The sequence below is a fragment of the Struthio camelus genome, chromosome 2 (assembly GCF_040807025.1).
Source record: "Struthio camelus isolate bStrCam1 chromosome 2, bStrCam1.hap1, whole genome shotgun sequence".
NCBI classification, from domain to species: domain Eukaryota; kingdom Metazoa; phylum Chordata; class Aves; order Struthioniformes; family Struthionidae; genus Struthio; species Struthio camelus.
Window position 1 is genome coordinate 22,147,720 of NC_090943.1, and position 27,068 is coordinate 22,174,787.

Consider the following 27,068-nt stretch of genomic DNA (forward strand, 5'->3'; position numbering starts at 1 on the left):
TGCTGGGAAGGAGTAAGTTCTGAAATGTCGGTCTCACAGAAAGATACTGTTAAGAGTGGATCTGCTCTCAGAATGAGAGGCTGTCTCCCATGAGAATTTCTTTGCTAATTTCACAAGGAAAATGCAGTATCTTTTCTGGTTATAGCCTTATCCTATGAATTTTGATTGATTAAAACAGACCTGGGTGCCAATATGCATAGCTGTAAGGAGAGAGGATAAAAATCAAACAGATGAACTTTGATTAATACCTATTGATGTGTTTATAGATGAAGATAAATTTCTATGGTGACAGAAGTTCAAAACTGCTCAGCATACTATTCTTGACTTGTGCTTATAGGAAAAATTCATTGAGATGTTAGGGTATCTTTAAAAATTATTTAGCTTAGAAATTCTTTACTTCAATTACTATAGGTTTTAAAATTATATAAACATTGCAGATCAGGTCTGAGATATTTTAAATTGGAGTAGATCCAATTGCTTCAGTGCAACGACATCAAATTTAGCTTGACTGATGTTTATTTCCATGTTCTTCTGGAAAGATGTTTCTGAAAAGTAACTTTGTCACTTCAGGTAAATTGGAATTAGAGCTCCTTCACAGCCTGCTGTGGGTGGCAGCTTGCAGCTGAGAAGGTATTGCTGGGGAGAGAGTGACTTGCTTTAACAAGTGTTCTTCTAAGAAACTGAAAAGTGAGAGCTGGTTCACGTTGTGTTGTAATATGAGGTTAGATTCCGGATATTATTGTTTAAGGTGAAAGAGTATGTTGATTTTGTAAGAACAGTACATACAGAATCTATGTGTATGGTACAAATTCATTAATAGGACATAGAAAAGCATAGATAAGTGCCAGAATGACAGTATCTGGGATGCGTAGGTGTTACGGCACTGCCTTCAAAGTGTGACTTGACAAGGTCAAAGCTTCCTCTTTGTCCATAGGCCATCTTGTAATGCTTTAATCTTCATGGGACAGCTGCTGAAAATTGGATAGACCCTTATGAGAAGCTACCAAGACGACTCCCTTGTAATCTCAAGCTATTTTAGGAAATAGTAGTTATTAATATTTTTATTATTGGCTATCTACATTTTTTCTTTGGGAAATAAATGACATAAGACACAGTAAGTGCCTGTCAATTCATGGAAAGGCCAAAATGAAAGTGAAGCTGCAGCACTAGCCTGACCTGAAAGACATTTACTGCTTCTATGCAACTTGTTTTTAAACATGGTTGCTGTAAAGGTGGAAACACCCTGAAAAATGCTGAAGAAATATTTGCTTTGTTTGAAAAGAAACTGTTACTGAGCTGTGTACCCGTTAGGAGTAATGTTGGCTGTGGCTGTTAATTAACTGATAAATGGAGTGCCTATATTTTCTCTGAACTGCTGCAGAGACTTGGGGCTAAGGTGAATAACCGAGTTAAGGCAGGTTCCTGAAGCCTGTAGTGGTTCAGAGATGTAGGCTTTTGCTGAAAGCTTGTGATGCATTTAGCCTGCAAGTGTGTTAGATTTTCACTGAGATGTGTAAATCATAATGGCGTAGTATCATTAATGGTTTCAAAGTGGTCGTAATGTGTAATGGTCCAGAACCAATTTAATTTCGAAGAAAATTCTCTGTGTTTTAAAGTGGGACCCATTTTTGGGACTTATCCAGCATCCACTGAAATCAGTAAGTGTTTTGTCATTGGCTCTACTGGAACACGAGTGTAGTTCAGGGACTGATTTTTGTCTCCCAGATTTTTTTTTGCTATAATTGGAATTTCTTACGACTAGCCTATTCCCTTGTACCTGGCGGTAAGTTTCCTCTCCCTGCGCATTTTCTAAATTCTGGAGGCCAGTGAGCTGTAAAGAGTTTGCATGCTTCCTTTTAGTTTTTGACTCATCAACATTCGGAACTTTTTAGATTTGCTCTGTGCTTTTTTGCAGGAGTCTTTGCCCAAACTGCTTTCTCTTTGTGTAGAAGTATCATTGGTGCATGTCTGTACGTTTTATGTGTACAATGGTTATGGGTCTGAAGATGACCTTGTGACAGCAGCCTATGTCCTTGTTGACCATGAGACCAGATGATTGTCCTTTTGTGCCTGTGGAGCTGTCAGTACAGCTACTCCATCAGAATGCAGTGGCCTGAGTGCTTCTGACTTGAGATACTGTGATTGCATTATGCTCACCCAGCATTCTTTGTAGTCTGACTTTAAATTGGCATTATTATTTCAAAAAACAGTTGTGATGACAGTCCTTAGTGTACGTATAACTGCCAGACTTGAGCTGCATGTAGGGGGAAGTTATGAAGTATATGTGTGCTCCTGTTGAGGAAATCCTCCATTGCATTCAAGGTTGGCAGATGTTTGTTCTGTGCCCGTGATAGCCCTTCTCCAAAGCCATTTCATTTAATCTCCCTCCATTAAGCAATTTTATTTTAAAGATTTTTTCAAAGCTGTCATGTGTATTGGGTTTATATGAATTATGTTCCTATCCAGGCCTTTTCTCTTCCATATTGAAATTGAGCCTGTCCATTTGCCTGTATTATTTATATTTTATTATCTCTTCATCTCTTCTTTTTTTTGATTGTGCAGTGTGATATTATGAATACTATTATAAGCAAAGATGGGAGTTATTGTACAAATAAAATGATCATTAACCAAATTATCGTAATCCCTTCTTGTGGAGAGGGAGGCACTGTGCCGTCTGAAGATGCTACTGAATTTTATTTATGCATGGTACTCACGTTTCTTTCCATCTGTAGTAAAAAATTGCACAACTTACTATCTAACTGTCCCTGTATGAAGTCCAGCTGTGCTTTCGCATGTCTTCTCCTCAGCTCAGCATCAAGTTCAAGTCTTACTCTTTATTTGTCATACAGTAATTCTGTGGTCTCTCTGTTATAAAGCAGGGGCTGCAGAGACACTGAGTCAAGTATAGAAACAGAGTGCTTTACCACTGATGTAATAGGCTTGTTGCCACTTCAGGATGGAGCTATTCTTCTGGGCTGACCATTGTTAATCACAGCCTCTGACTCAGGAGGACTTCGAGGTTCAAACTGGTGGAGGCTAGGCAAATACCCTGTGACAATAACCCTATACACCCTGAATACTTGCCCTGTTCTTACGCTTTTGTCTAGACTTATGTGGGCCACAGAGAGAGGATTTTGTATTAGAAGGATCTATGGTCTGACACAGTTCTTACAGTCTTATGAGAGATTATAAATTAGGAAGTGTGGGGATTGCAAAGGGAATCCGTAGTGGAAAAAAGTTCCATTGTGGTCTAGCATGATGAGACAGTTTAGACTTTTTTGTGGCTTTTCTAAGCTTAAATGGATCTTTGAGAGATGACAGTTCTGTAATGGATCTTGGCATGATGATTGTCAACATAGTTGACACCAGTGATGTCAAGATAGTAAAAGCAGTGTTTCCAGTATACTTGTATATAATTTGATTAATATGTGCCCCTGAATACAAAGGAAAGGTGACTGCTTGGTTTAGGCTGTTAGCACCAGAGCCATTCCCTTAGCCTGATCCTGAGTTTTCCCTGTAAAGAAGTCTGATAGAGTGGGCCATGGTCAAGATGAATTTCCTTACCAAGCCACAGCCTGCACAGCCAGTTATGGAGTAATTCACTTTTACTCCATAACAGTGCTGCTGCTCAGAGCTATTTTATGCTGACTCAGGGAGCAGAAAGGGCTTAGGAGAGAGCTGTTAAAAATTAGAGCTTTAGCGAACTGTTGGGCTTCAAAAGTGTATTGAAAGAGCCATCCATGGTGGCTCCAGGCTGTCATTTACAAATTTTTCATATCTGTTTTTCCCAAAGATTACCAGGCCTGTTCAACCTAAACAGCATATTTTGTGGTGAAAGGCAAGTCACTTGCAGGCAAAATTTCTTGTTCGGTATTTTAGACATTTAATTTTGTCATCCTCCGACTTTGAATAGGAGTGCTAGCTTGTCTGCGTAGCCATTGGTTATCTTCCCTCATAGATAACCTCTTAAGCCTCTTGCCTACTTCATTTATAATAAACATGCATTTTAAGTGCAGGTGTCAGGACTATGTTATATTTGTCCTGTTTCATCTTCCAGTTGCCTTATTCCAAGTGGTGCAAACACAACTGTAGCAGAATGAAATGTGTACGATCAACGTCTGACACGAAGATGTTATTGTATGTTCTCTCTTAATTACCTGTGTGAACCTGTGTGCATTTTGTGGCCTCTATGGGCTACTATAAAAACGTGAATGATAAAGGAGTAAAGGGGTGTCATTACTGGTTTCGGTTATTTTGAAAGCATGATTTCTACAGTGGAATGGCTTTGGTTCTTACTTCTAATATTTTCTTCCTCTGTTCAATTAAGAGGTACCTTAGGAGGCTTTCATGTTTGATTTTTGAATGTAATTATTGCTCCGTAGTTAAAATGATGTAATTACAGTTAGCTCTCAGTTATCTGTGCGTGATTTAACAAAGTTATGAGCAGCTCTCCACCTTGCCTCCCAGACACAATCTTAGTTTTACAGGGATTGCTACTGGAAGGTTCACCAAACCTCACCAGCAGAAAGTTAACTGTATAGTTTTTATATATCACTTCTCAGCCATATCACTCTGAATAAGTGTAATTCTAAGAAGCTATTTTTAAACCATTTGTGTGCACCTGTTGTGAACCCCCTCATAAACACAAATGCAAGTACATGCATGCACACATGCGGGTCAACAGTCAGCACCTCCTCATCCTTAACATAAAAAAAAAAAGTACAGTGCCTCACAAACAGGTTACGTGGACCATTGGATTGGTGAGGCCCTGAGCAAAGTGATGACACACTGTAATATTGCATTGTGTGTTCCAGAGAAAGTTCTTATTTAGACTACGCTGTAGTCCCCAAAGGGAGGCAGTATGATTCAGTAATAAGATCTAATCCATTCTAATCCTTATCTAATCCATTTTGTGGTGGACAAAAAGTTTACATCAGAAAGGCCAAGAGTTGATTCTGGTTGCATGGCACTTATTCTTAAAAACTCTCTGAATTGAAGATGACTGATATCTTTCTGATGAACTGTCCACGTCACTTTTGAGGAATGTAGAGTAGAACTGGTGATTTTCATTAAGTATTCAGAGAAGGATGAAATGCAGATTGCAAATTTTGGTAATGCTCAGATGTAGGTCATATTGCTTCTGTCAGTGCTTGTCAGCAAGTCTGCAGTGTGTAGAATGTGAAAATGAGGTTAGAGGAAAGGTAGCAGATAACAATCAGGAAAATTTAATCTCAAATAATTAAATGTTCTTTGAACTAAACTATGCTACGTACAAAGAAAGAATTGTCAGTAAAAATCATAAGGCTGCTTATTGGGAGTACCTTTAAAAGTAAGGACTATCCATGTAAGGTGTCCATCTTTAAGGTGTATTTAGTCCAGCTTATCATATTCACAGTGTTCCTTCACACAGATCCTGTCTTAGAAAACTCCCTACACCTTCACCACGTCCAATTTCATCATGCGTTTCATATTCTTGACAATCCCACTAATCTAAAACCTGACTCTGACTCCCTCAACAGTCATGTGATTATTGTTAGATAACTGCTTACTGGACGTGCATACTGCTAGAAATATTGTTTGCCCCTGGGTAAGGAAAAGGTTGGGACTTTGTGTTGTTTTTGAAAAGAAAACTTGTTTTTTTGCAGAGCACTTTGCTTCAAAAAGAGTTTCTGTTGTGTATAGACAGGACTTTAGAAGTGGCTCAATTTAAAATTTGCTTCCTTCTAAGGGGGCTCTAACACTACCTGCATGTTGCAACTATCTGGGTGCTTTATAGCTAGTGATTTGGCAATGAGCTTCTAAATTTATTCATGTAACTCTTGGATTCATGAAGAGACATTTTGTTATGCTATAGTAAAATACAGATTCTGTGCTTGCAATGTCTGTGTTAGAAGCCGGTCTAACAATTTTAGCTCTGAGATCAAGAAGAAAATGCTTTCTTCAGTTCTCTTTTCTTTAGAGGTCCTGGAACATCTGTGAACAGTGGTGAAAGTGTGCTGTAGGTATAGAGAAGAATTCTGTCTTTTTCATCTTTAATATCAAAGAGTTCTGTGATTTTCACATAGCCCTGATACCATGTGTGAAAACTATGTATTTCCCAGTGTGGCTTAATTTGATCCAGCCTGTGGTATTTACAAGCCACCCAGCATAGTACCCAGAATTTTAGCATCCAGTCAGAACGAGCAGAATAACTCTAATAAAGACAGCCATTGTATGCTTTCCTGTTTTTAAGAACAATTAAACTTCTTTCTTCTCCTCTTTGTAGATACGCTATAAGGAAGAGTTTGAAAAATCTAAGGGCAAATGCATATTTGTCCCTGACACCCCTCAGCTAAAACATGTGAAAAATCTTGGTGCTTTTATTTCCGAGGTAAGAGCTGAAAGACTGCAGAATTCTCTTTGGCACTTATTCTTCTTAAAAACTCTTTGAATTGAAGATGGCTGTTTTTCAGTAGGGGAAGGAGGGCTTGTTCCAAATAACAATTCAGTTTAAAGCTGTAATTAGTGTATGCTCTGTGTGTGAGTAATAATAATTTAGAGTTATATAACACTTTTCTTCCAGGATTCCAAGGTATTTTATTGACAGTTTTGAGACAGTAGTAGCTGTCCCATTTTGTAGATGCATAAACTGAGAAAAAGAACAAGGATTTCTTGTTAGTTATTCAGTAATGACAAGGTATGCAAATTATACCTGTGCATAGTTGCCCTGCTGTGGAGAATTCACAGCCTCGCTATCAAACAGGAGGAGAGAAGGTAACTGTTATTGCCCCCGGCCGTCAGTGAGGGAGCTGGGGTGGAGGTCAGGTAAATGCCATCTCCATATCCATCAGTGCCTATCTATCTATGCATGCCCATGTGTGAGTTTTTAGGTCTTTGTATACACACACATGCACACACGCACGTGCACCCACACATTGCTAGAGTGACAAAGAACTGGCAGCTTCCGAAATGACAGAGCCCAGTTTGCTACCAGCTCTTCCTATCCCAGGTATAAGGTGTAATAGGGTTGTGTCTTTGATTATTTTTATTATTTGATTATTTTTCATAGCCAAGATTATTTTTCATTAGCAGTTTTACTTGACAGAAAATTGCTTGTGTTAAGGAACTGTTGGTTCTGAGTGATTCTTCTGTCCTTGTGACCCTTGCAAAACTTAAATTTTTGTTGCCTCATTTTTTGTGCTACCTTTATGTTTATGATGAAGGGCATTCCGATTTCCCTATCTGGAGTTATGTAATTTATACACATTCTGTATGGTCTACCGTCTATGGTAGGTATGTTTGCTGTATGTCTACATCCAATATAAATGCATCTGACTGATATTTTTGTGGTATTTATCTTCATACTTCTGAGATAAAATAATTCCCAAATGGCCTAAATATAATGAAATTATACTAACTTTCTAAGAGACAAAGAGACTATTGTATAGTCTACAAAAACACAATGTGGTGAAAAAATTTATCGAATCCACTTGTATGATATCAAAGAAAAGCTGCTAATCATTAACTGAAGAAGATTTACAGATACAAGGATATTACAATTTTTTTGTAATACGGTATCTTTTATATCATCAAACTTTTGTGTACTCTGCAGCTAGACACGCTCCCTGAACCATGTGAAGGATGGTTTATCTGGTAAATTACTGACCTCTAGTGTCCCATAACCTGTTTTGGTGAAACTTGAATACTTCTAAAATTGTCTCTTCGCAGCAAATCTACTGAAGTGAAAAGGAGCCCTCTGTTCAGGAAAACAGCAATAAATACTATAGCAAATTATTGGTAAATGGAATCAGTCTCTAATAAATAGTTGTACGTGTACAGTAAGTTAATGACATTAGACAGTATCATTTCAGGTATTCTCTGGTATTTATGATTACTTTCAAAATAATGCCTGATCTTATTGCTTTTTGAATTTGAAAAACTTTGATCTAGAGCAAAAGCCCCCGCAAATTTAGAACTACTATTCTAGCCTGACATAAGGCCCTTTTATTAGGAATTGCTAGTACTGAGCATCGGTGAAAGCGCAGGAGAAATAAAAAGGAATTTAAAAATGAGTCTGTAATACGAAAATATTAAGTAGAAATGACGACAGAAATGCTAGCTTCAGTATTTCTGCCTTTTCCTGTTACATTTAATTGCTACTACATACTAATTAGTAAAATAATTTACTACTGGCTTCTCATTTTTCCCATTGTGCAAAACTGTAGAATGAAAAATATAGTTTGAGTTTTTGGAAATGATTTAATAAAAGGTAGAGAAAATAGCTGCCTTCCTTACCTTATCTAATACTTTCCCCCAAATGCTTAAATTTAATTAGCTGGTACTTCACGTAGCTTCATGAACTAGACACATGATTCTGAAGTATTTTAAGGTTATTATTTAAAGATATATTTTTGCTTGAAAGTTTAGAAGGCAGTAGTAGATCTTTTCCAGTTCCACTGGTTTTTATGCCATTTTATTTAACAGGAAAACAATATGTATTATGATTATTTGACTTAATTTTTGCATTGCATGTCACCTTTTTCTCTCCTGTAGGTGAAGTACAAAGGAGCTGCTAAGAAAAGCCTTTCCAACTCTCTGTATCAGCAGATGCCAGCCACAATTGACAGTGTATTTGCAAAAGAATTAACACAACTACAAAGCAAGGTGCAATTTTAAAACAAAAAGATATTGTGATATTAATTGCATGACCAAATATTACCAACCTGGACGGTGCTTTTGAATGGATATTTGATTGCCTGTTTGATTTATTTGGGTCAGTTTCTCAGGTAGAGTTTATCGGCATAACTGAATGACTTCAAGAACTCACTTTTACAATGCTGAGGGTCTGACTCTTTGTATTTATTTAACATAAATTTAAAAACAGACAGTCTGTTCATCAGTCCAGCAAAAGCCATTAGTAATCCATGAATGCAATAAGGAATTATTTAATGTAGTGACATTGCATTGTGTATTTAGAAGAGAGACATCTTAAATTACAACCATTTCAACTTAGGTGTCGTAATAGATGTTTAAAATGTTTGATGCTGAAGCAAAGTAAAAAAAAAAACAACACTTTAATGACTTTTGCAGGTGCTCACTGGTAACGATAAAGATTTTTGATGTCATTAATAGTCCACATGGCACCACTCAAAACAAAATTTAGGGAATTACAAATATAAAATCAAGTATTTTGAACATAGTGAAAAACATGCCAACAAGCAGTAAAATAGTAAATTCTAGCTGCTTCTAGAGGCTTAGAAATAATGCCTTTAATGTAGGCCAACGACTCCTAGCTTCCATTTATTTCAATGGAATTGTATTAAGTATGTATGTATGTGAACGTATTTCTAAATCCGTATTATCGACTGTATCCCAATATTTATTTTAATAATGCAGCCAATTTTTTCCCAAACAGGGAAAAATATTCAAAACAAAAGAAAATACTAAATTCTAGAGACAGCTTGTGGAGATATGCTTTGATTTAAAGCGGTGTGCTAATCAAGGCTATAATAAGCAAATACAATAGCATAAGATATATTTTACTCTTTATAGTTTGAAATGGAATATATATACACTCAAAGCAATAAAATAGCTGAAATGACATTAATGAGACATTTCATTGTGAAGTGAGTGATTAGAAGAATTACAGTAGAAATAAATTGGGAATTAAACTTGTATAACATTTTTAAACAGTTGGCTTGATTTATAAAACATCAGTTAACTAGTTTGCCACAGGATTTACTCCTGGATTCATTCCAAATGAGTACATTCTACATTAGTTTACACAAATGAGGTTAATTAACACTGGTGATGGGGCAGAAAAGAGAAAGAACTGAGACTAAAAATGAAAGCATCTGAGTCAGCAAAAAATTAAAAAGCTCATAAGGAGAAGGCTGATATTTTCATTTCATAGTTTTGAAGGTTTTATTCAGTCATTCAACAGTCATGAGGAAACAAATATGCATATAAATGCTTCCTCTGAAATTCATACCATCCCCTTAGGAATAGATACATTATAAATCATAATGTAGCATAAAACTTAAAGATATGCTGACACATTTTTCCAACTTGTGGTCACTGTTGCAACCGACCTGAATTTAATGCTACTTTGAGAGAGATCCTAGGGGATTTTCTAGTGGAAAATCTTCTCTACAGTATTCAAATCTAATCCATATTGTGCCTATCACTGTGGTACCTAAGTAGCTAATACAAGGATTTAAATTTCAACTAGGTCAGGATATGGCAAGGAGGATTTCTGCTGCATCTTCCTAGCTGGGATTGTAAATTTTCAGGTCATCAATTCAGCAAGAGGAAGGAGGGAGAGTGCGCTACTGGCTGGCTGTTGTGCTAACACTTGCAAAAAGGCTGCTGGAGAACCAAGGTCGTGATCTTTTCTCAGGCACATTGAGATGATTTCAGCAGAACATTCCCATGTTCTAATGGGAACATTCTCCTGCTCTACTGGAAACAGGAAGGAGGACACGTACCCATGTTTTTCCATCTCTGGAAATCAGAACCTATTTAAAATCAACTCAATATGACTGAGATATTGATTCAGTATTGACTCCTTTGACTCCCTCTTGATGCTCCTTGGATGCCAGGCCTGGCTCGAATGTGTTTGTCGCCAGCCATTGCAGGAGCTTTCCGGTGCTGCGGTACCATGTTCCCAGCAGGGTCCTTTCCTCATTTGCCAAGCGGATGCATCGCAGGGCGCACAAGGGAGCCACTGACTCTCCCCTGCTACTGACGGCTGCCACAGGGGAGCAGATACGTGCTCAACAAATGGTCTCTCTCATGATTTGACCTTTGATCATGAAATGGTGCTGCCATACCGCTGTTGTCCAGCATCTCCATGTTCTGCCTGCCTGGACCTAGCCCAATTTATGAATTGTTATGCACTATCTCAGATCATGCTGATGACTTAGGAACTCAGAGGCCCTTTGAGGAAACTTCCTTTTTCTGACAAGAGATTATAGAGATTATTCCCCACCTTTAGCTGCTGTTTGCTGTCCTCTCCGGACCAGATAGGCTCCAGTAGTGCTGTCAATCACCTTGGCGTCTGCTGCCCACGAAGGCAGTTGTCACTGATGCCAGCAGAGCCAGGACTTGGTTCTCCTTGGACTTCAGCCCCACAGTGCAAACATTGCCAGGACCTTATTATACTGCAGGAAGACCACAATGCCCTGATAGTTTTGTCTCTCCTCCTGTGGAGCCTTCTGCCCATATTTGCTTTATTGGTGCATGCTCAATTCCCTTGTTAAGATGTACAGAAAAGAGGAAAGACCTTCTCTGCTGGGTTTTTCATTAAAAAAAAAATTTTGCTCTTCTGTGTTTTATTTAGAGCTGGTATCAAGATTAAAATAAATACCTGGAGAGAAAGAAATCCATCCAAAATCTGGACAAAAAAAGGTGACACTTTTTATGGGAAAGATTTGTTTCAGAAGAGTGAAAAGGAAGCTTCAAATAAGCTTCACGTATCTGAGCACCTTCTGTGAGTTTCGTTTTTCCCTCTGAGTAGAAAAAATGACCAAAGCCTTCTAAGTAGCTTGCTTAAGGTTGCGCAACCAGGTTTTCCTCCCTATCATTCTTTCATCCTCAGGATAAGTCAGAGAGAGAACAGCATTCCCTCTCCCCACCCCATGACTTCACCCACTTTACCAACCCGCAAAGCTCTCACCCATTTCACTGTTCTCTGCAAACAGAAAATGAATTTGATGAGCAGTCTAGGCAAGGAGCCCCCATTTTGATTTTCCAGAGAGGAAATGGACATTTTCTGGAAAAATTACAGTTTTCTTACAGAAAATATTTCTGAAGGAAAAATTCAAATCATTGCTGACTTTGTGCCAGGTCTTTTTCCTATCTGAAGTTCAGTATACTGAGTTCTTCCTTACATGGAATATATATATATTTTGAATAAGGTGTCACAAACTATGGTAAAGGTATTTAAAATGACTTGGAGAGGAAACGATGTAAGAAAAAAGAAAAAAAAAGAAGTATATACTTCATCACTTTTTTCATCACTTTATTTCTGCCATAAGAAGAGATTGCACTGTTTTTCTTCTTATCTGAAGGGAAGAATCTTAAACAAACTGAAGGCAGTTTAATTGTTTTCTTTGTGCAGTGCAGCAGTATCTCCAAATAGTAACTATATGTCAACGTTCAACAATGTTTTCTGTTGGTTTTTAAAGATGATGAGCCAAGTGAATCTTAAGCAGTGTTTTCAAGTTCTAGAGAAAGTTTTGGAGTTTTTCTTACTTATGAGTAGAATTCTTTTACTTTCAGATTTTTATTTACTATAATAAAGCTATTTTTGTGATTTACTGCATAATTTACCATCATATTACACATTTGCGGACTGTTTAATATAATTCTTCATTTTTTTATGGTATAGCATCTCATGTTCAAGATTTCCTCTTTTTTATGGTGGCAGGTGCTTAAAAGTCTCCTAGACTTCACTATTTCTGTTTTAAACAACTACATCAGATAATCTGATTCTCAGTCTAGAGATTAAAATGGCATTTTCAGCGTTCTTGAACATTTCCTTCTACAAAATCCTACATTAAAGATTTTAAGTTGAGAGTTCAGCATAGTGGCTTTCAGTGGGAAATATAGAAATAAAAAATACGTTCAAATTATTCCAGAACAGAGAGTCAGTCAGAGTTAAGTTAAAAGAACACAAAGCCTTCCTTAATTTAGCTCTGTATTGACACAATAGTACATGAAAGAGAGGTAAGGAAAAGAAAAAAACTAATACTTACAGGTTAGTTCAGTCTGAAATAATGTCCACTTAAATAATTGTCTTGTGTGCCTGGAGTTACTAAATAGTCCCGCCACAGTGCAGAGGTTATGTGAGTAACCCTTAATACTTGATCTCTGTAAAGAGTACTGTGATGCATGTGTATATTTGATAATTAAAATTCAGTTTAGCTACAACTTGGAAATTCTGCATGAAATGGGAAGTAAATGTATAAGCACGTGGTGACATATAAAATAATAGGTCTAAGAATTTTGAGGAAGCAGTCATCATAAACATGCTTCCATGCTTGCTTGCCAGTACTGGAACGGATTTACAGGTATGAGAATATTTCTTTATAGCTGTCTGAGTGACTACAGGAGACAACCATTTAGCTCCCTCTAACCTGTGGTTCTTTCAAGATTACATAATTAGGTTACAAAAGAATGTGGTGAAAAGTTTCATAAAAACACAGCTGTCAAATAGCAAGCCAAATTCTTACAGTGAGCTAAAGGAACAGTCTTTCGTCCCAAGATAGTGGACACGCAACTATAATTTCCATTATTTCTCTGACACTGGGAGTTGATTTGCTTTTGATTCTTGATGATTTGGGTGCGTAGACCGTTGTGTCAACATAAAAATGTAGATGTTGATGCAAAGTGTTAATGTAGTAGAATATCTGTAAATTGCTGGATTTTGGAAGTAACTGTAAGGCCTGCTTTTCAGAATTGTATTAAGTAAGGAACATCTTAAAAGTGACAACGTGATGCAGGGAAGGTAGCAAAAGATTTGTTGTGGCATTTATTTATATAGTAATTGAAATTTTGCGGCTGATCATGTGTTAGTGTTGCTTCAGTCTCGATAAAGATTATTTGCCTTCCCATTTGCAAAATGTGATCGGTATGGGGAAGTTACAGCCAATTTTTGTTTCATTTTAAGTTTTATTTGTTTGTTTCCCCAGTGACCTAATCATTTTGTATTTACATGGTGTGAGCAGATGGCACGTTTTATATTTCCTAATTTTATACTTGCGTTCATACACTAGCAGTGCAAAGAAATAATTTTTGTCTTAATCTTTCAGCCTATACATCATTTCGTAATCTGAGATAGTCAGTGCAGATACTTACATATTGCCTTGGGCATCCTGATCTGTGACTTGGATGCAATCTTGCTGCCTTAAACATGAACAGATATGACATTTTCTCACAGTTCTAGTATCCTTTCCTGAAGGAGGCTGAATCACCATACTGAATCTTGCCTCAAAATTTTTACAGTTTTCTTTCACTGCTATTGAGGGTTTTAATTTCAGAACTTCTTCCCGATCAGCTTTCAATCTTATTTAGTATTTGCTGTTTTCTTAGGGATTACTTTAATGCTTGCTCCAGAAAGCTATTAGAAAATGAATTTTCTTGATGCTTGCTGCTTCTTCAGGCATCAAACCTGGTGAATTTTCTTATTGTAAGCATAAAAGCTTATGACAAGAATAAGTGCAATATCAGCTTTTTGAGGCAACTTTCGTATGTGATGTGTGAGTATATGCAAGTGTAACACAGTGCAGTGAAAGCTGGATGAATGCCCAACTTTCAGCTCAGTTTCTATTATAAAAATGATTTTGTTTATAAACTCACATTCCAATTCCATTTTCCTTTACAATGATGACAATTGAATGTAAATATTATTTTTCTTTGTGAACCTAGGGGCTAGTGAAAGTGTGGATTGTGCTAGTAATTTCCTAACAGTGGAAGAAATAGATGTTTGGGCCGTGTGTAATTCATGTAAACCTGTTTATTTACAAGGAACGCACAAAATATTTTCTTTTTTTGGGGAACACAGGAAAAAAAAATCAAACCTCAGAAAATACTTACTTTGCTAATAGTTTCAAGTATATTTTGACTAAAAAACTGCTTTCTCGTATGCTTTTCTCTCGGCCGTATTTTCAGCTTGCTAAGGTTGCTTTTCTGTATCTGTATATATGTACTTTGTTTTCTTCTTCCTTTGTAGTCATTCTTCTGTTAAAATAATAGACTCAGACTCTGCTGACTGTGCCTCATGTATCTCTGTTTTGGATAGAAGCTGCTAGTGTTTCAGGGTTCTGGTTCCATTAAGGAGCTTTATTATTTATTACATTTTTTTCCTGAATACAAGCACACTACTACACCAGATTTAATCCTGCTCATAATCTTCTACCTGCTCTGCTGAGGTCACCAAAATATGCTGTTGCTCTTTTTAGGTTCTCTATAAGCAAAAGCATGACGCTGAGAAAGGAACTTCAGATTATGCACATATGAAGGAGCCTCCAGATATTAAGCATGCCATGGAAGTCAATAAATACCAGAGTGATGTAAGTATTCCCCTCTCTGGAGTTAGTTCACTGGTTTTGGGTAGATAAACCTATTATATCTAACTGAAATGAACAGGGCATGGAATATTTTTATATTATTTCATTACTTTTTAAAAATATTTTTTATTTTATATTATTTGCTGTAGGATATTTTAGGACATGATGCGTATATAATACGCGTTACAAGTAATGTTATGTGCCTTTTACTCTAACCTGCATTGGAAAGTGTTTGTTATTATTTAGTAATAGTAATTATTATTGTTAAATGCTATCAGTTTGCAACAAAATTGTAAAGAAAGACTTGCTGAATTCATAATATACCTACTCGAACTTTAAAACTGTATTTACATAATACTCTTCATTTACATAAACAGCAGTGTGGCTTCTGTATCTTATACTGTCAACATTGGTATAGTTCTGTGAGGGGTCTGTCTAGAGGAGAGAAGAGGGATATTTCTGCGCTGATCTTGCACACTTTTATGCACATGAATAACTTTATTCCCATCTCATGAATAAGTATCTAAACGAGTTCCAAAGAACAACTCGTGGCTGAATTTAGAGAATTTAGAGTTCAGTTTGATGCTTAACATTGTTTTATGTCATTGATAGAAGTATTTCTTCTCAGAGTTTTAAGTACATAATTTACAAGCAAATTAGAGTATTTAGGAATATTTTTAAAGTTTTTTACAGCTGTTTGTTAACTTTTTGCAGTCTTCAGATTTTCACAGTACAAAAGCATAATAATCGTATTTACATTTTTTATTAGTATCAAGTCAGGTTTGATTTCATGGTCTCTTTTGCTAGCTCAATGCATCATTGCTGGCATTAGAAATACTGCCAGGATCAGTGTTTTGAATTATACCAACACACCTTTGAGGAAAAATGTATATTAGTTGTAGGTTACTTATGAAAAATGTGGATTTTGAGAGAAAATTGGCTGTAATAGTGAGGTCATTTTAAAGGGAACACAAAAACTGTAAGAAACGCCAACAAGTAAATGCCTTCAAAATTATGATCCATTTTTGTTGTTTGTGCATAACAAAGTCAAGTCAGGTAAGTATGTGATTTTATTCCTCTTTTATTTTTTCAGACAATTTGGGTATTTGTTTGTTAGAAGCAACACAGAAAATGAAGCTTTGGTGTTGACTTTGAATTATCTTAAATTTATCTTATCTTCCTTACTGACAGTGTAACAACCACTATTAGGTTATGTAGGCAGAAAGCTAAATGTCGTCCTTAGATATATGTCCATGTGTGTAGAATCTTGACAGCTGGCCACTGATTGAAAGGCTGCTGGAAAACTTTAGGGAAGCATTATGTTTGAAGAATAACTTCTTCTACTGCTGGGAAATACCTGAGCTGGAACTCCCAGAAGTAATTTGCAACCTGCCTTGATTGCAGAATTCTCTCTTCCTGTCGAACTCTGGCTGTCTCTGCTGTTGGGAATGTCAGGATGTCAGATTGACAGAGGATAGATGCTGCAAACATGAACTTCACTCTTCATAAGCAGGGATTTGATTTTACTTAACAGGAGGAATGATGGTGGAGTACTAGGGAAGGAAATAACGTTGAGAAGAGAGATGGGAATCCTTCTCAGAGTAGGTGGTGGGACCAGGAGGAATAAGAGACTAGTTTTTGCATCAAATTCTTCATTGTCTGAGGATTAGCGTGCTATTGACAATTTTGGAGATCCCAATTGCAAAACCCATTCCCTCTTGAGCTACAGCCATACCTCACCTGCTAACCGAATGAATGAGAGCCAGGTACAGATGTGAGAGTAAATTAAATTCAGTTGTTTTATCTTCTTTCACCCTTAAAGCAAGCGAAAAACGGAAATGAAGACAAACACAGGAAGGGGAAGGCTGTTTTGATAAATGATAACTTTTAACAGCATGTTAAGAATAATGAAAAGATGTGAGGGAAAGTGTTCTCAGCCTGGGCAAACTTCAAAATAAAACAAACAAATCCTCCAAATCCAACATAAGACTCAAACCAGTTAGTGTCATTTAAGAAGGGAATCTTTCTAATTGCTCATAGGGAGCTACAATGGCATGGGGATATAATTTTATTATACATACAGATGCAAGTTGAAGTTGTTCAAGGGAGTTATCCAACTACTGTGGGTAATTATTTGAGCACCATGCCAAATATTTGTTTATGGTTTTCTTGTTTTATAAATAAAGGTTTAATTAAGAGCCACATGAGCTTTTGCAATTAAGGCAAATGTGGAATAGTAAGCATCCCAAATGTGAAGTATTTGTCTTCTGGAACTTGGGCTATTTGTAGAATCACAGCTTTGAGAAGTGCAGTGTAGAAGAGGGGAACTACTGAGGGAATAGGAGGACAAAGCTCTTTTATCCACCACTCAGTGCAGTATACCTATGGGAGCAGAATGCGTGTTTACCTACAATGGTCTGCCAACTCAATTCAACCTTTACATGCAGGGTTTGCATCTAATAGGATTAGGATGTGTTTAAGACTATTTACTCAGCCTTAAAATAAGGCTGACATTTATACTCAACTGTGTGAAAAGTGCAATTTCCTTTAAAAATTAAGACTGTATTCAAGTTACAATACATTTGAGCTGACATTTTGAAACTGTCATGTGCTGTAGGCCTTCACACCACTTTGAATATCATTAACACACTGTATAAGCGTGGGTTGCAGCTGCACAATAGGGAAATACTTTAAAATCTCCTGAACAATGTGATCATGTACGAGAAAAACATTTTCCCCTTATTCATGCTTCCACTGAAGGAAATTGCTCTCAGAAGAACAAAACTGACTTCTTAATGATAGGGAATTTACTCAAAAAATTATTCAAATACTGTGCAATGTTAGAATGAAAGTGTATTTATCTAAAGCAGAGTACCTCTCTCTGTAAATTTTGCTTTTGTTTTGTGAAATGAATGTTCGTGACGGGCCTTCGTCAACAAAGGCATTGGAAGAAAAGTGAAGGAGAGACCATGAGCCTACCTTACGTTGGCGTTTGGTTGGGGCAAAAATTAGTTGGTGGTCCACAGAAAACTGTCATGTCACAAAATAGCGGTTCTCCTCCCTGTGTGTAGCTGAGAACCAGACGGATGGAAGAGAGAGAGTAAGGGAACAGCAGAAGGAGATGATAAGTATGTTTTTCAAGAAAGGAAAATACTTGCTGCATTGTCCCCAGGTAAAAGCTGCATATTGCATTCTCTTAATATACTCAAAGTTGTAGATCCCAGTTTTGCTTTCCCCATGACCTGGTCTGTCACTGTGCATTTTGAGTAGCAAAATAATGTTAAGGGTTTATCCAGAAGTTTAACTATTCTGCTTGGTTAAAATTACTGATTGTCCTCACAGCATTGTTTTGCATGAAATAAGTATGTGTTGTTGTTTTGATTTTACAAGTAGAGAAAACTGCGATAGACTCATGTGTGGATATTTAAAGGGCAGTTTGCAGATCTGAGGTCAGAGCCCTGGTATCTTTTCTCTTATACTTACATACCAAGCAGTGCTGCTTTTAAAATGTTCATAGATAGACAGTTGGGCAAACATTTAATGTATATGTATGCTCTTTGCAGTCCAAATTATGTCAGCAGCAGTAATTTATAATGTCCCATTGACCTTCTAAATTTGAATATTTAAGAAGTCTACTTTGTATTAGGCCTATGGCTTTTTTCCTGTTTATGATATTGTGCAGTCACAATCCACACACACAAAAATTACAGTCTGATAACACCAAATGAGCAGATCTTAAATTCAGTGTGCTTAAACAACTTCAACAACATACTAGAATTTTTGAAGTTTGTTTTGATGCAGATTATATTAAAGCCATGCTTCTCCTGGCTCTCTGTTCAGTATCTGCATTAGAAAAATCACCTTGCACTGACTAACTTTCTGCTGACAGTGGTTGTCAACAGCAGGTCCCCCTGGACCACTTCCAACTGGTGCTGAAAATGATGTGTTTACTCCTAATGTAATTGGGACCAATCAATTTTCAAGCCCATTACTGGCAGGGATGACTGCATCAATCTGTAATGGGCCAGAAATGTGTTTGTCTCTTCTACATGAGCAAGGAAATAGTTTTCACCACCATTTGAGGAGGGGACCAGAAAAGCTGTTGCCGGTGGTGATTGTCACCAGCTACTCATTTCCATAGTGTTGATGGACCCCAAAGTGCAGCTGAGAGGAAAGGGGGCAGAGACCCAGCAGACAGACCATTAGTAAGCAGACTTGCAGCCATTTGAAAGTACTAATCAGGGGGTGCTCAGCTTCTCGCTGACTTCTGTGTGTGCCTTTCAAGAGGGCAAAACGCGCCCCTAGCTTTTTGTATGTACATTAGTAAATTATTCTGGCTTGGAATTGGAATAGGGGAGGAGACAAAAGATTGGAAGAAAGGTCCGAGTCTTTTAAAATTGTTGAGTCACTGTATAGCCGAAGTTTCCATTTGTTGATTGACAGCCTGAGAGGGTTTGCAGCCGTAATAGAAATCTGTTTACTGTGCAGCATTGCATTGCATCCTAATGCGCTGGCACTGTAGTGAAAGGTGACTCATCTTCAGGGTTCTCTGTTGGAGGAAAGGGACCAGCACCTCCCTCCTCAGGGGACTTCACGCCTGTTTATGTGAGCTGGAGGTTTGGCCCTATTAAAATTAGTCTACTGATTATGAGCAAGGACCAAGGCCTGAATATTTTCCATGCTTTGCCAAAACTATTGGCAAGTCAGACTGTGTAATCACATTTGGGATTAAAGATGGGAAATGACTTTTGTTCAGATTGTCATTAGTTTTATAGATGTTTCTTTTAAAAACGATTCAGCAATGTAAGCACTTTTTATTGCCGTTTCAAATTAGAGGTAGAAAAATACTGCTTTAGTTAGTATTTGTAATATAGGATTTGCAACTTCAAAACTAGAGATGATACAAGTGTTTTCTTTTGTGTCCCTATTTCTTTCTTCCTCACATTTCCCACTGGTCTTTTGTAACTCTCCATTTAGGCCTTTCACTGGTGCTCTGGGTTGTCAGTATCTCAGCTCCTTTTTCCTTACAAAGGACAGTTAGAACAGATGTTTCACATGTCTGTGGTCCTCATGAAAACAAGTAAGTCTTGAGCCCCCGGTGATGATTTTTGGTAGAACCTCAGCCACCCTTTGAAGTTAAGATTGAGTAGGGGCTTTTTGTAATGCCTTAAGGCATTAAGTTAGGATCCTCAAGTCAGGATTTAAGTCTCTTGATAAGGGGCTGAACAAACACAGTTTGCTTTCCTGTTGCTTTCCTTTCTCTTTTGCTTGACCAGGATAAATGTTTTCTTCTCCCCTTTTATAGCGGCCTTCTTTTTCCATCTTCTGGGTGCCTGTGGGTGCACGCACTGAGCTAGTGGTTAGCCCCTTCTACAGCTGTTCCCCTTCTCTCACAGAATAGCTTTCATTTTACTCTGCTAACATAGCACCATAAAAAAAAATCTCTAGATGGAACAGAATAGCAGCTGTGTAATAGAGGCCAGCACACTGTCCCAATGGGAAAGGGTCAGCATCCAGGGATTGAGGTTATTCAGGAAATGGGAAACATATTTTTTCTTTCTTTGGCCTACCTCTGACAAACTACTGTTCTGCTGCATAACATTTTTATTCTCACCGGAGTATGACAAGCTGCAGAATGGAGCAAATATATATTGCAGACGTTTGTAAAATGTTAGATGACTTTCCCTCAGACGTAAGTAATAGGTATACTGGTTTAGGTGCAGGAAGAATAATAATTCACTCGGAAAGCAATAGCAATTGGCCTTGCATCTAATATAATTGAAAATGGTGAAATATAAAGGACTGTCACTGTCTTATTTTTTCCCCCTTTTTCCCTGAAATTAACCACAGTCTATTATTGTATGCACTATATGATCATGTCATTTGGGAGCAATAAGTGACCACATTTCCTCAACTTTATCACCACCATTCTTGATTCTCTGTTGTTTAAATTCGCTCCATTCCTAATTTCTATTTTGAGCACATATGCTGGCCTTTAATTTGCAATTTACATGGATGATAGGGTGCTATTCAGAAACCTGTTTCTGCTGCCTTTGTGGTTTTCACCTCACCTCATGTGGTCATTAGGATGAACAGCATATAATTAACTAAACTCATGTAAAGCCCTGAATTGCAAGTGCTTGTCTGTACATCTAATTTCTTTAAAAAATAAATACCGAAGCCTAACCAAAACAAAACTTCCAGTGGTTTTAACAAACTGTAAGAAACTGTTTTTATTTTATTGATAGGTGATAGGTCAGGATGTATTTCATCCAACTTACCTATTTATTTATTTTATTGTTGATTACACTTGTGTGCCATTCATTGTAGGTTAAAAATTCAAGATCTTATTTGTGGGCACGCAGCCAACAGAATGATGTCTATTTAGCTTGTCTACTTAGCTGAAGCCATATGGATGCAAAATTGCTTTCCTGTTGTCTGTAAAATATTTGCCAGAAAAGCCCTCTTTTTTCATAGCATTTCTATAAATTGTATTTGTAGAGTAGTTGAGGCCGTTGAGTTTGTTACGTGGTACCCAGAGTAAAACATTGCATTGGAAATAGGAGAGAGATCCACAGATTCTAATAAGTGAAGCTTCAAGCTGAGAGAACCTCTGAGGACTTCGTGACAGGGAATTGCAATGTTGGCAGGTATAGTAACTTGTTAAACTGTAGAAAAAAATCTAAAAGATTGTTCAGAAAACAGAAATTATACCAATACTTTCCATTTCCTGTAGACTTTATTTTCTGTTTTCTACATTTGCATGAAACGTCGTTTTTTCAGATGCTTTGACTACCAGGGACAACTTTCTTTATCGTTCAGAATAATTCAGTTAGACAACTCTTGGAAATTGGCTTGGATTGGCATGTGTGCAATTGCGAGGGAGGGAGTAAGTGTAGGGGATCTTTAAGAGGAAAAAGAAGGATAGCTTGTGGTCTGGGAGCTTTGGAACGTCCCTAGGTCTTTGCCATTTCTCTGACTGCTTTGCTAAATGGATAATATCTGGACCTCTCCTACCTGTGGTTTAGCCTTCTGGCCACAGTTTTCTGAGCCCATTCATTATAATAGTGGCTTTTGCACAAACAGAAAGGTTCAGTCTTGTACTCCACATGCTGGAACGCTCTGCCTTCTTGTTCCCATGATTGTGTCAAGTAGCAGATCAGTAGTTGTTGGGAGGGGGAGAGGCTGGAGTGCAGTGGTGTCATTTAATTACACAGCAGCCACATGGTTGTGTATTACTGAGAAAGATGTTCCCATGCTAGAATTACCGTTTCTGTTGCGGAGTTGCGATCTGCTAGACTGTGGTACTCAGTTTCGTAGTAGGGTTTTAGTTTATATCTTAAAAAATGACGTACTCTTAGAATTCCTCTGAAATTTAATGACAAAACCAGATATTTGGGTCTTTGCAGAGCTTTCATTTTCTATTATGCTTCTAAACAAAACTGATTTTAATTTTAACATTACATTTTTATTTCTGCATTTCCACCTTTGTTAACCTGTGTGTGGGTCTTACTAAACAATTCCTATCAAGCAGGACTGGGTTGGAATAAATGATATTAGGCAGTTTTACTGCATTTGGTGGCTGAGTTGGTAAGTCACTCAAAGATTATCTATAAACTTCTAACTTTTGTCTGTTTTTTTTAAATAATTTTTTTTTTTTGGCAGGTATCATATAAGAAGGATGTGCAAGATACTCATAGATACACTGAAGTGCTGAACAGACCAGACATCAGGATAGCAACTGAGATAACAAAGATAATTAGCAATGTATGTTCTTCCGTTAGTCATTGAGCATATTTTAAAACATATTGCTTTATTTATTCCAATTGCACTGAGACCATGTAGAATGCTGCTGAAATATTCAAATTTCATATCACGAAGAGAAAACTTGCAACCCCAAATCTGCCATGTAGGTTAACAAAAAAAAACCCAAAAAACCCCTAAACTTGTCTGGAGTGTTACAGAGTTATGGGTTTCTTCTGTCCTAATGTCAACAACATGCAGTTTGCGATTTTTGATCATTGTTCTAAAGGCAATGTTAAGCTTACGAAAGTTGGGTTTTGTTTCAGCATTATTGATGCTAACCAAACTCAAAACGGGTCAGCATATGCTGGTGTGCCAAACTGCACTTCAAAAGACATACCAGACCTCTTTTCACCTCTGCACAAAAGGAGATTGCATCCTAGGACTCCCCTTCCTCCTCACCTCTTGGCTGACAGTGGCAGGGAAACACAACTCCTTGCTGGCCGCCTGAGCACCTCTTGCATGGGGCTCTCCTCCCTTAGCTCCGTGCTGAAATTCTTTTCCCTCCCACTGTGACATCTACTAATGGATAGGTCAAGGAGCAATTTGAGAAGTGGTAATGTGTGATGCAGTTTAATATTTTATTGTAGAAAAGTGAAACACTGTATATATATTAAAAGCTGTGAGCCAAGATTTTAAAACAACTGCTAACAGTTTCAGGTGAGACTCTTAATTAGGCATGGGGAGACAGCTTTAAGAGAGCTTCTGAGATTCAGCTTTTGGATATTCAGCATTTTATGACAACCAGAAACTTCTAATATGTCTTATGGTCAACACCCAGAGTTGCTAACTACATATGACTTAGAGTGGCTTTGGGACTTTTTTTCCCTCAGTCTATTATGATGTATCCTTGCTAATTTTTAGGCAATGGGTAATTTTGTTTGAGATATTGCAAAGCACCTATTGTAGATTCATCTGTACTGTTTTCTAATGCATTTTGGAAGAAATGTGCAGTGATTTGCATGGGAGGTAGTTCAGCTAGAAAGATCACATAACAGCAACCCTGTGGGACTAATTCCACTCTGTTACACCATTGCAACCTTATTGACATCCAGGAAGATTGCAATGGCAAAACTGAGAGTGGAATTTGACCTTATATTTCAAAAAGCTGCCTCTCAGACTAGTTTTGTTTCAAGACTATTTTCAGCTGCTACAAATAATCTTGTGTGAAGCGCAGACCACATATTAAGAAATGCTGAGCCACTGTAACTCATTCTGCCTTGATTGGGAGCAGTGGGAAAACAACATTTCTCAGGCTTAAGCTATGCATTTGGTTAAAGTTGAATTTTGTGAATGCTGTGCATTGTGTTTTAGAATAAATAAATATTATGTTGTTAATGAGCTGAAGTCTTTCTCAGAGCTGATTAGAACATTAGTGAGAGCAGTGTCAATGCAGGCCACTAAGTGATACTTTCTTTCATATTCGTTTTAATGCTTACATTTCCTGTGATAAAACCTAAGCAAACAATTTAATAATAATTCACATTCATTTGTTGTGATTTTTTTCTAAGGCTGAGTACAAGAAAGGAAAGGGAGAAATGAATAAGGAGCCTGCTGTACTTGGAAGACCAGATTTTGAACATGCTAAAGGAGTTTCTAAACTCTTAAGCCAAGTAAGATTCTCCATCTTTTACAATGACTTCATTCAGATATCCCATTCCTGGTAATGCAAGAAAATATTTAGCTTTTTAGATTATTATCTTAAATTGCTTGAAGATAATGTTCCCAAATCCATTTCATATAGAATTGCAATGTTTGGTAAATTTAAGATTCTTCATAGATACAGCTTTATGCAGAAATACAATGAACTTTTGCAATGACTTTTACAACTCAGCCTTGGTGGGGATGGTGACTGTTTTATTCATACAGATTATCTAGGATTTCTAAAATATTAACTGTATGTAATTTAGAGGCAAATTTTGCTACTCATTCAGTTTGAGTGGAACTTTATCCCGTGATTAATCCCACTGAACTAACTGGGGTCTTTTGTGTAGCTGCTTGCTAATGTGAGTAATGGGATCTGAATTTGGCCTGACATGTAAACCGCCCTCCCTCCCTCCCTCCCCCTGCAATTGAACCTTTTATGTACTACTTTCTGTTATATATTAACCTCGGGGGGAAAAAAAAAAAAAAAAGAAGAATGGAAGAGTTACGTTAGTCCACAACTAAAAATTAGGGGACCTGATATTCCGTTTTCCCTTTATGACAATTGTACTGCTACGGATCGGCCTCATATCATAAGAAGGGATTTTTGATTGCTGACCTGTTTCTTTCTGGAATAGTTCTTTAATTGTACCGTGTGTGGAACAGTTCTTTAATTGTGCCATCCCCTTGCTAGTAATCCTGTCAGACCGCACTCAGAGCTTTTGCAAACCTAGAAACAAATTCTGCCCTTCTGTAGGAAGGGGAAGACTCCCCTTTGATTGGAGAAGGCTGTGTCAGTCTTCCCTGAACTGGAAAAAACCTGAGTAGAGTAGTGCATAGACAGAACAGTCTGCAAATCAGTGTCGTGCAACAGCTCCTTGTGATCTGATACTAAAAGTCTTCATTAGAACTAAAATAAAATGAGAACAACATATCATAGAGACCAATCTGCAAAACAGTGCAGTATCTGTTTTTAAGAGGCTGACCTCCTTTTTGCTGTCATCAAACATTGCACTTAAAGTATGTGCTACATAAGTAATTTCCTCTTTCATATTGCAACATTGTTAATTTTGAAGTGTTAATACTGCCCAAGGAGAAAAGGAAAAAAACCCACACCCTTTGTAGTTGCTCTGTCAGTGAGAATTTCAGAATCAAAATTAGATTACGTTTTTCAAATAGATTTCTTTCTCCTGTTTTGTAATGGATTATGCGTTGTACCTCAGCTGAAGGGGAAGCCGGCTAACAGATTCTTAGTTGTCTGTGTTTATTGTCATTCATGCTTGGAAGTCAAACTGCACTCTCTTGGAAGAGCCAGTGCTGTGCTGCTCAGACTGGGTGTCAGTTATAAAGTGTCTGTCAATTAGCAAACACTTGCGGTGTTTTTTAAAAGACTCCTTGTATGTATCTAAACTTAGTGCGTGACATGCTTTATTTCTACCTACGGGTACCTACACACTCATTTCCTTGCAGCCTGTTTCAGAATGTAGTGAGCTTGCAGCTGCCTGCAGTCACAAACAGACCCAAGGCAGATCCCTTTCCAACAGCTCTCTCCGTCTCGCTAAGCCTGGTACCACTGGTTTCTGGTGTGGTTAACAATCACAACGATCAAAAAATACCAGCAGGATCATGGGGTCCTGCAGTCTGGTGCTGTGCCAGCTGCGCCATAGGCTTCAGCAGTGCACTTTTTAATCTCATTTTTATTAGATGTACTTTTCCTCTTGGACAATGCATGCTGCATCTGCAAAACTGGTAGCGTTATGATAGAGTCACTTCACTGCCAGGGACTGAGATGGCATCAGTTCCAGCTGAGTTTGTTCTGCAGAAGAGAACATGTGGCATGCAGTTTAAACTTCATTAGCACTTAATCGGAGTCCAAATAGTGCAGAAGCTGTGGCAGGAAGAGAAGAGCAGTTGACAAAATGTAGCTTATGTATAGTTTATTTGTAAATCAGATTCCCATTAATCCTGCTTGGTTCAACCTCTGCAGCCGATGGGCCTGGGTCTGAGTTTTGTGATCCTTCCTCCTCTTGTCCTCCCAGCAGTCGGTCTACATTCATGTGGCTGGTGGCAGTGTCCGTGATGGGCCACGTACTTTTAAAAAGGGAGGTAGTGCTTCAGTCTAACACTCCGCTGTCCCCCAGCTGCATGGAGGTCGTAAGTACCAGGCTGTTTGCAGGTGCGGGAAGGGCACGTTCAGCCGTTCCTTACCTGCTCTGAAGGAAAGCCTGTGGCCGTGAGCTGTCTGACGTTTTTATATATTATTTGAATCATTTTAACACTTAGGCATACTGATTATAAATCAAAAGCAGCCTGTACAAGCACAGAAAAATGAAGATGACCCTGTATCCAGAGAGGTGGGTGGTGGGGCAGGGTGAGGAATGCACCTGTGCTGTGGATGAGGAAGGGACCTCAGTGTGGGTCAGTTGTGTCCATCCTCTTCATGCAATGATCGTGAAGCAGGCTTGTAATAGTTACGCAATTTAAAAAATAGTTAGACATCTCCTTTTTGTCTGTAGACTTTCTGGCTTTTAGGGTTTGCCTTATATATCTGTTCTCAGCAAATGGGAGCGT

General features: G+C 37.7%; 1 protein-coding gene across 9 annotated transcripts in view; it reads left to right on the forward strand.

The window, feature by feature from the left end:
* NEBL (nebulette) overlaps positions 1–27,068 on the forward strand; it is a 277,747-nt gene that overhangs the window by 180,088 nt on the left and 70,591 nt on the right. For 8 of the 9 annotated variants that reach the window (XM_068934608.1, XM_068934611.1, XM_068934605.1 and 5 more), the window contains 5 exons: positions 6,266–6,370; positions 8,533–8,643; positions 14,943–15,053; positions 22,716–22,817; positions 24,365–24,466. In XM_068934608.1, the coding sequence (XP_068790709.1) occupies positions 6,266–6,370; positions 8,533–8,643; positions 14,943–15,053; positions 22,716–22,817; positions 24,365–24,466 (531 nt within the window). Of the gene's footprint in view, positions 1–6,265; positions 6,371–8,532; positions 8,644–11,394; positions 11,471–14,942; positions 15,054–22,715; positions 22,818–24,364; positions 24,467–27,068 lie in introns of those variants that run through there. The other variant, XM_068934613.1, reaches the window with a different exon arrangement.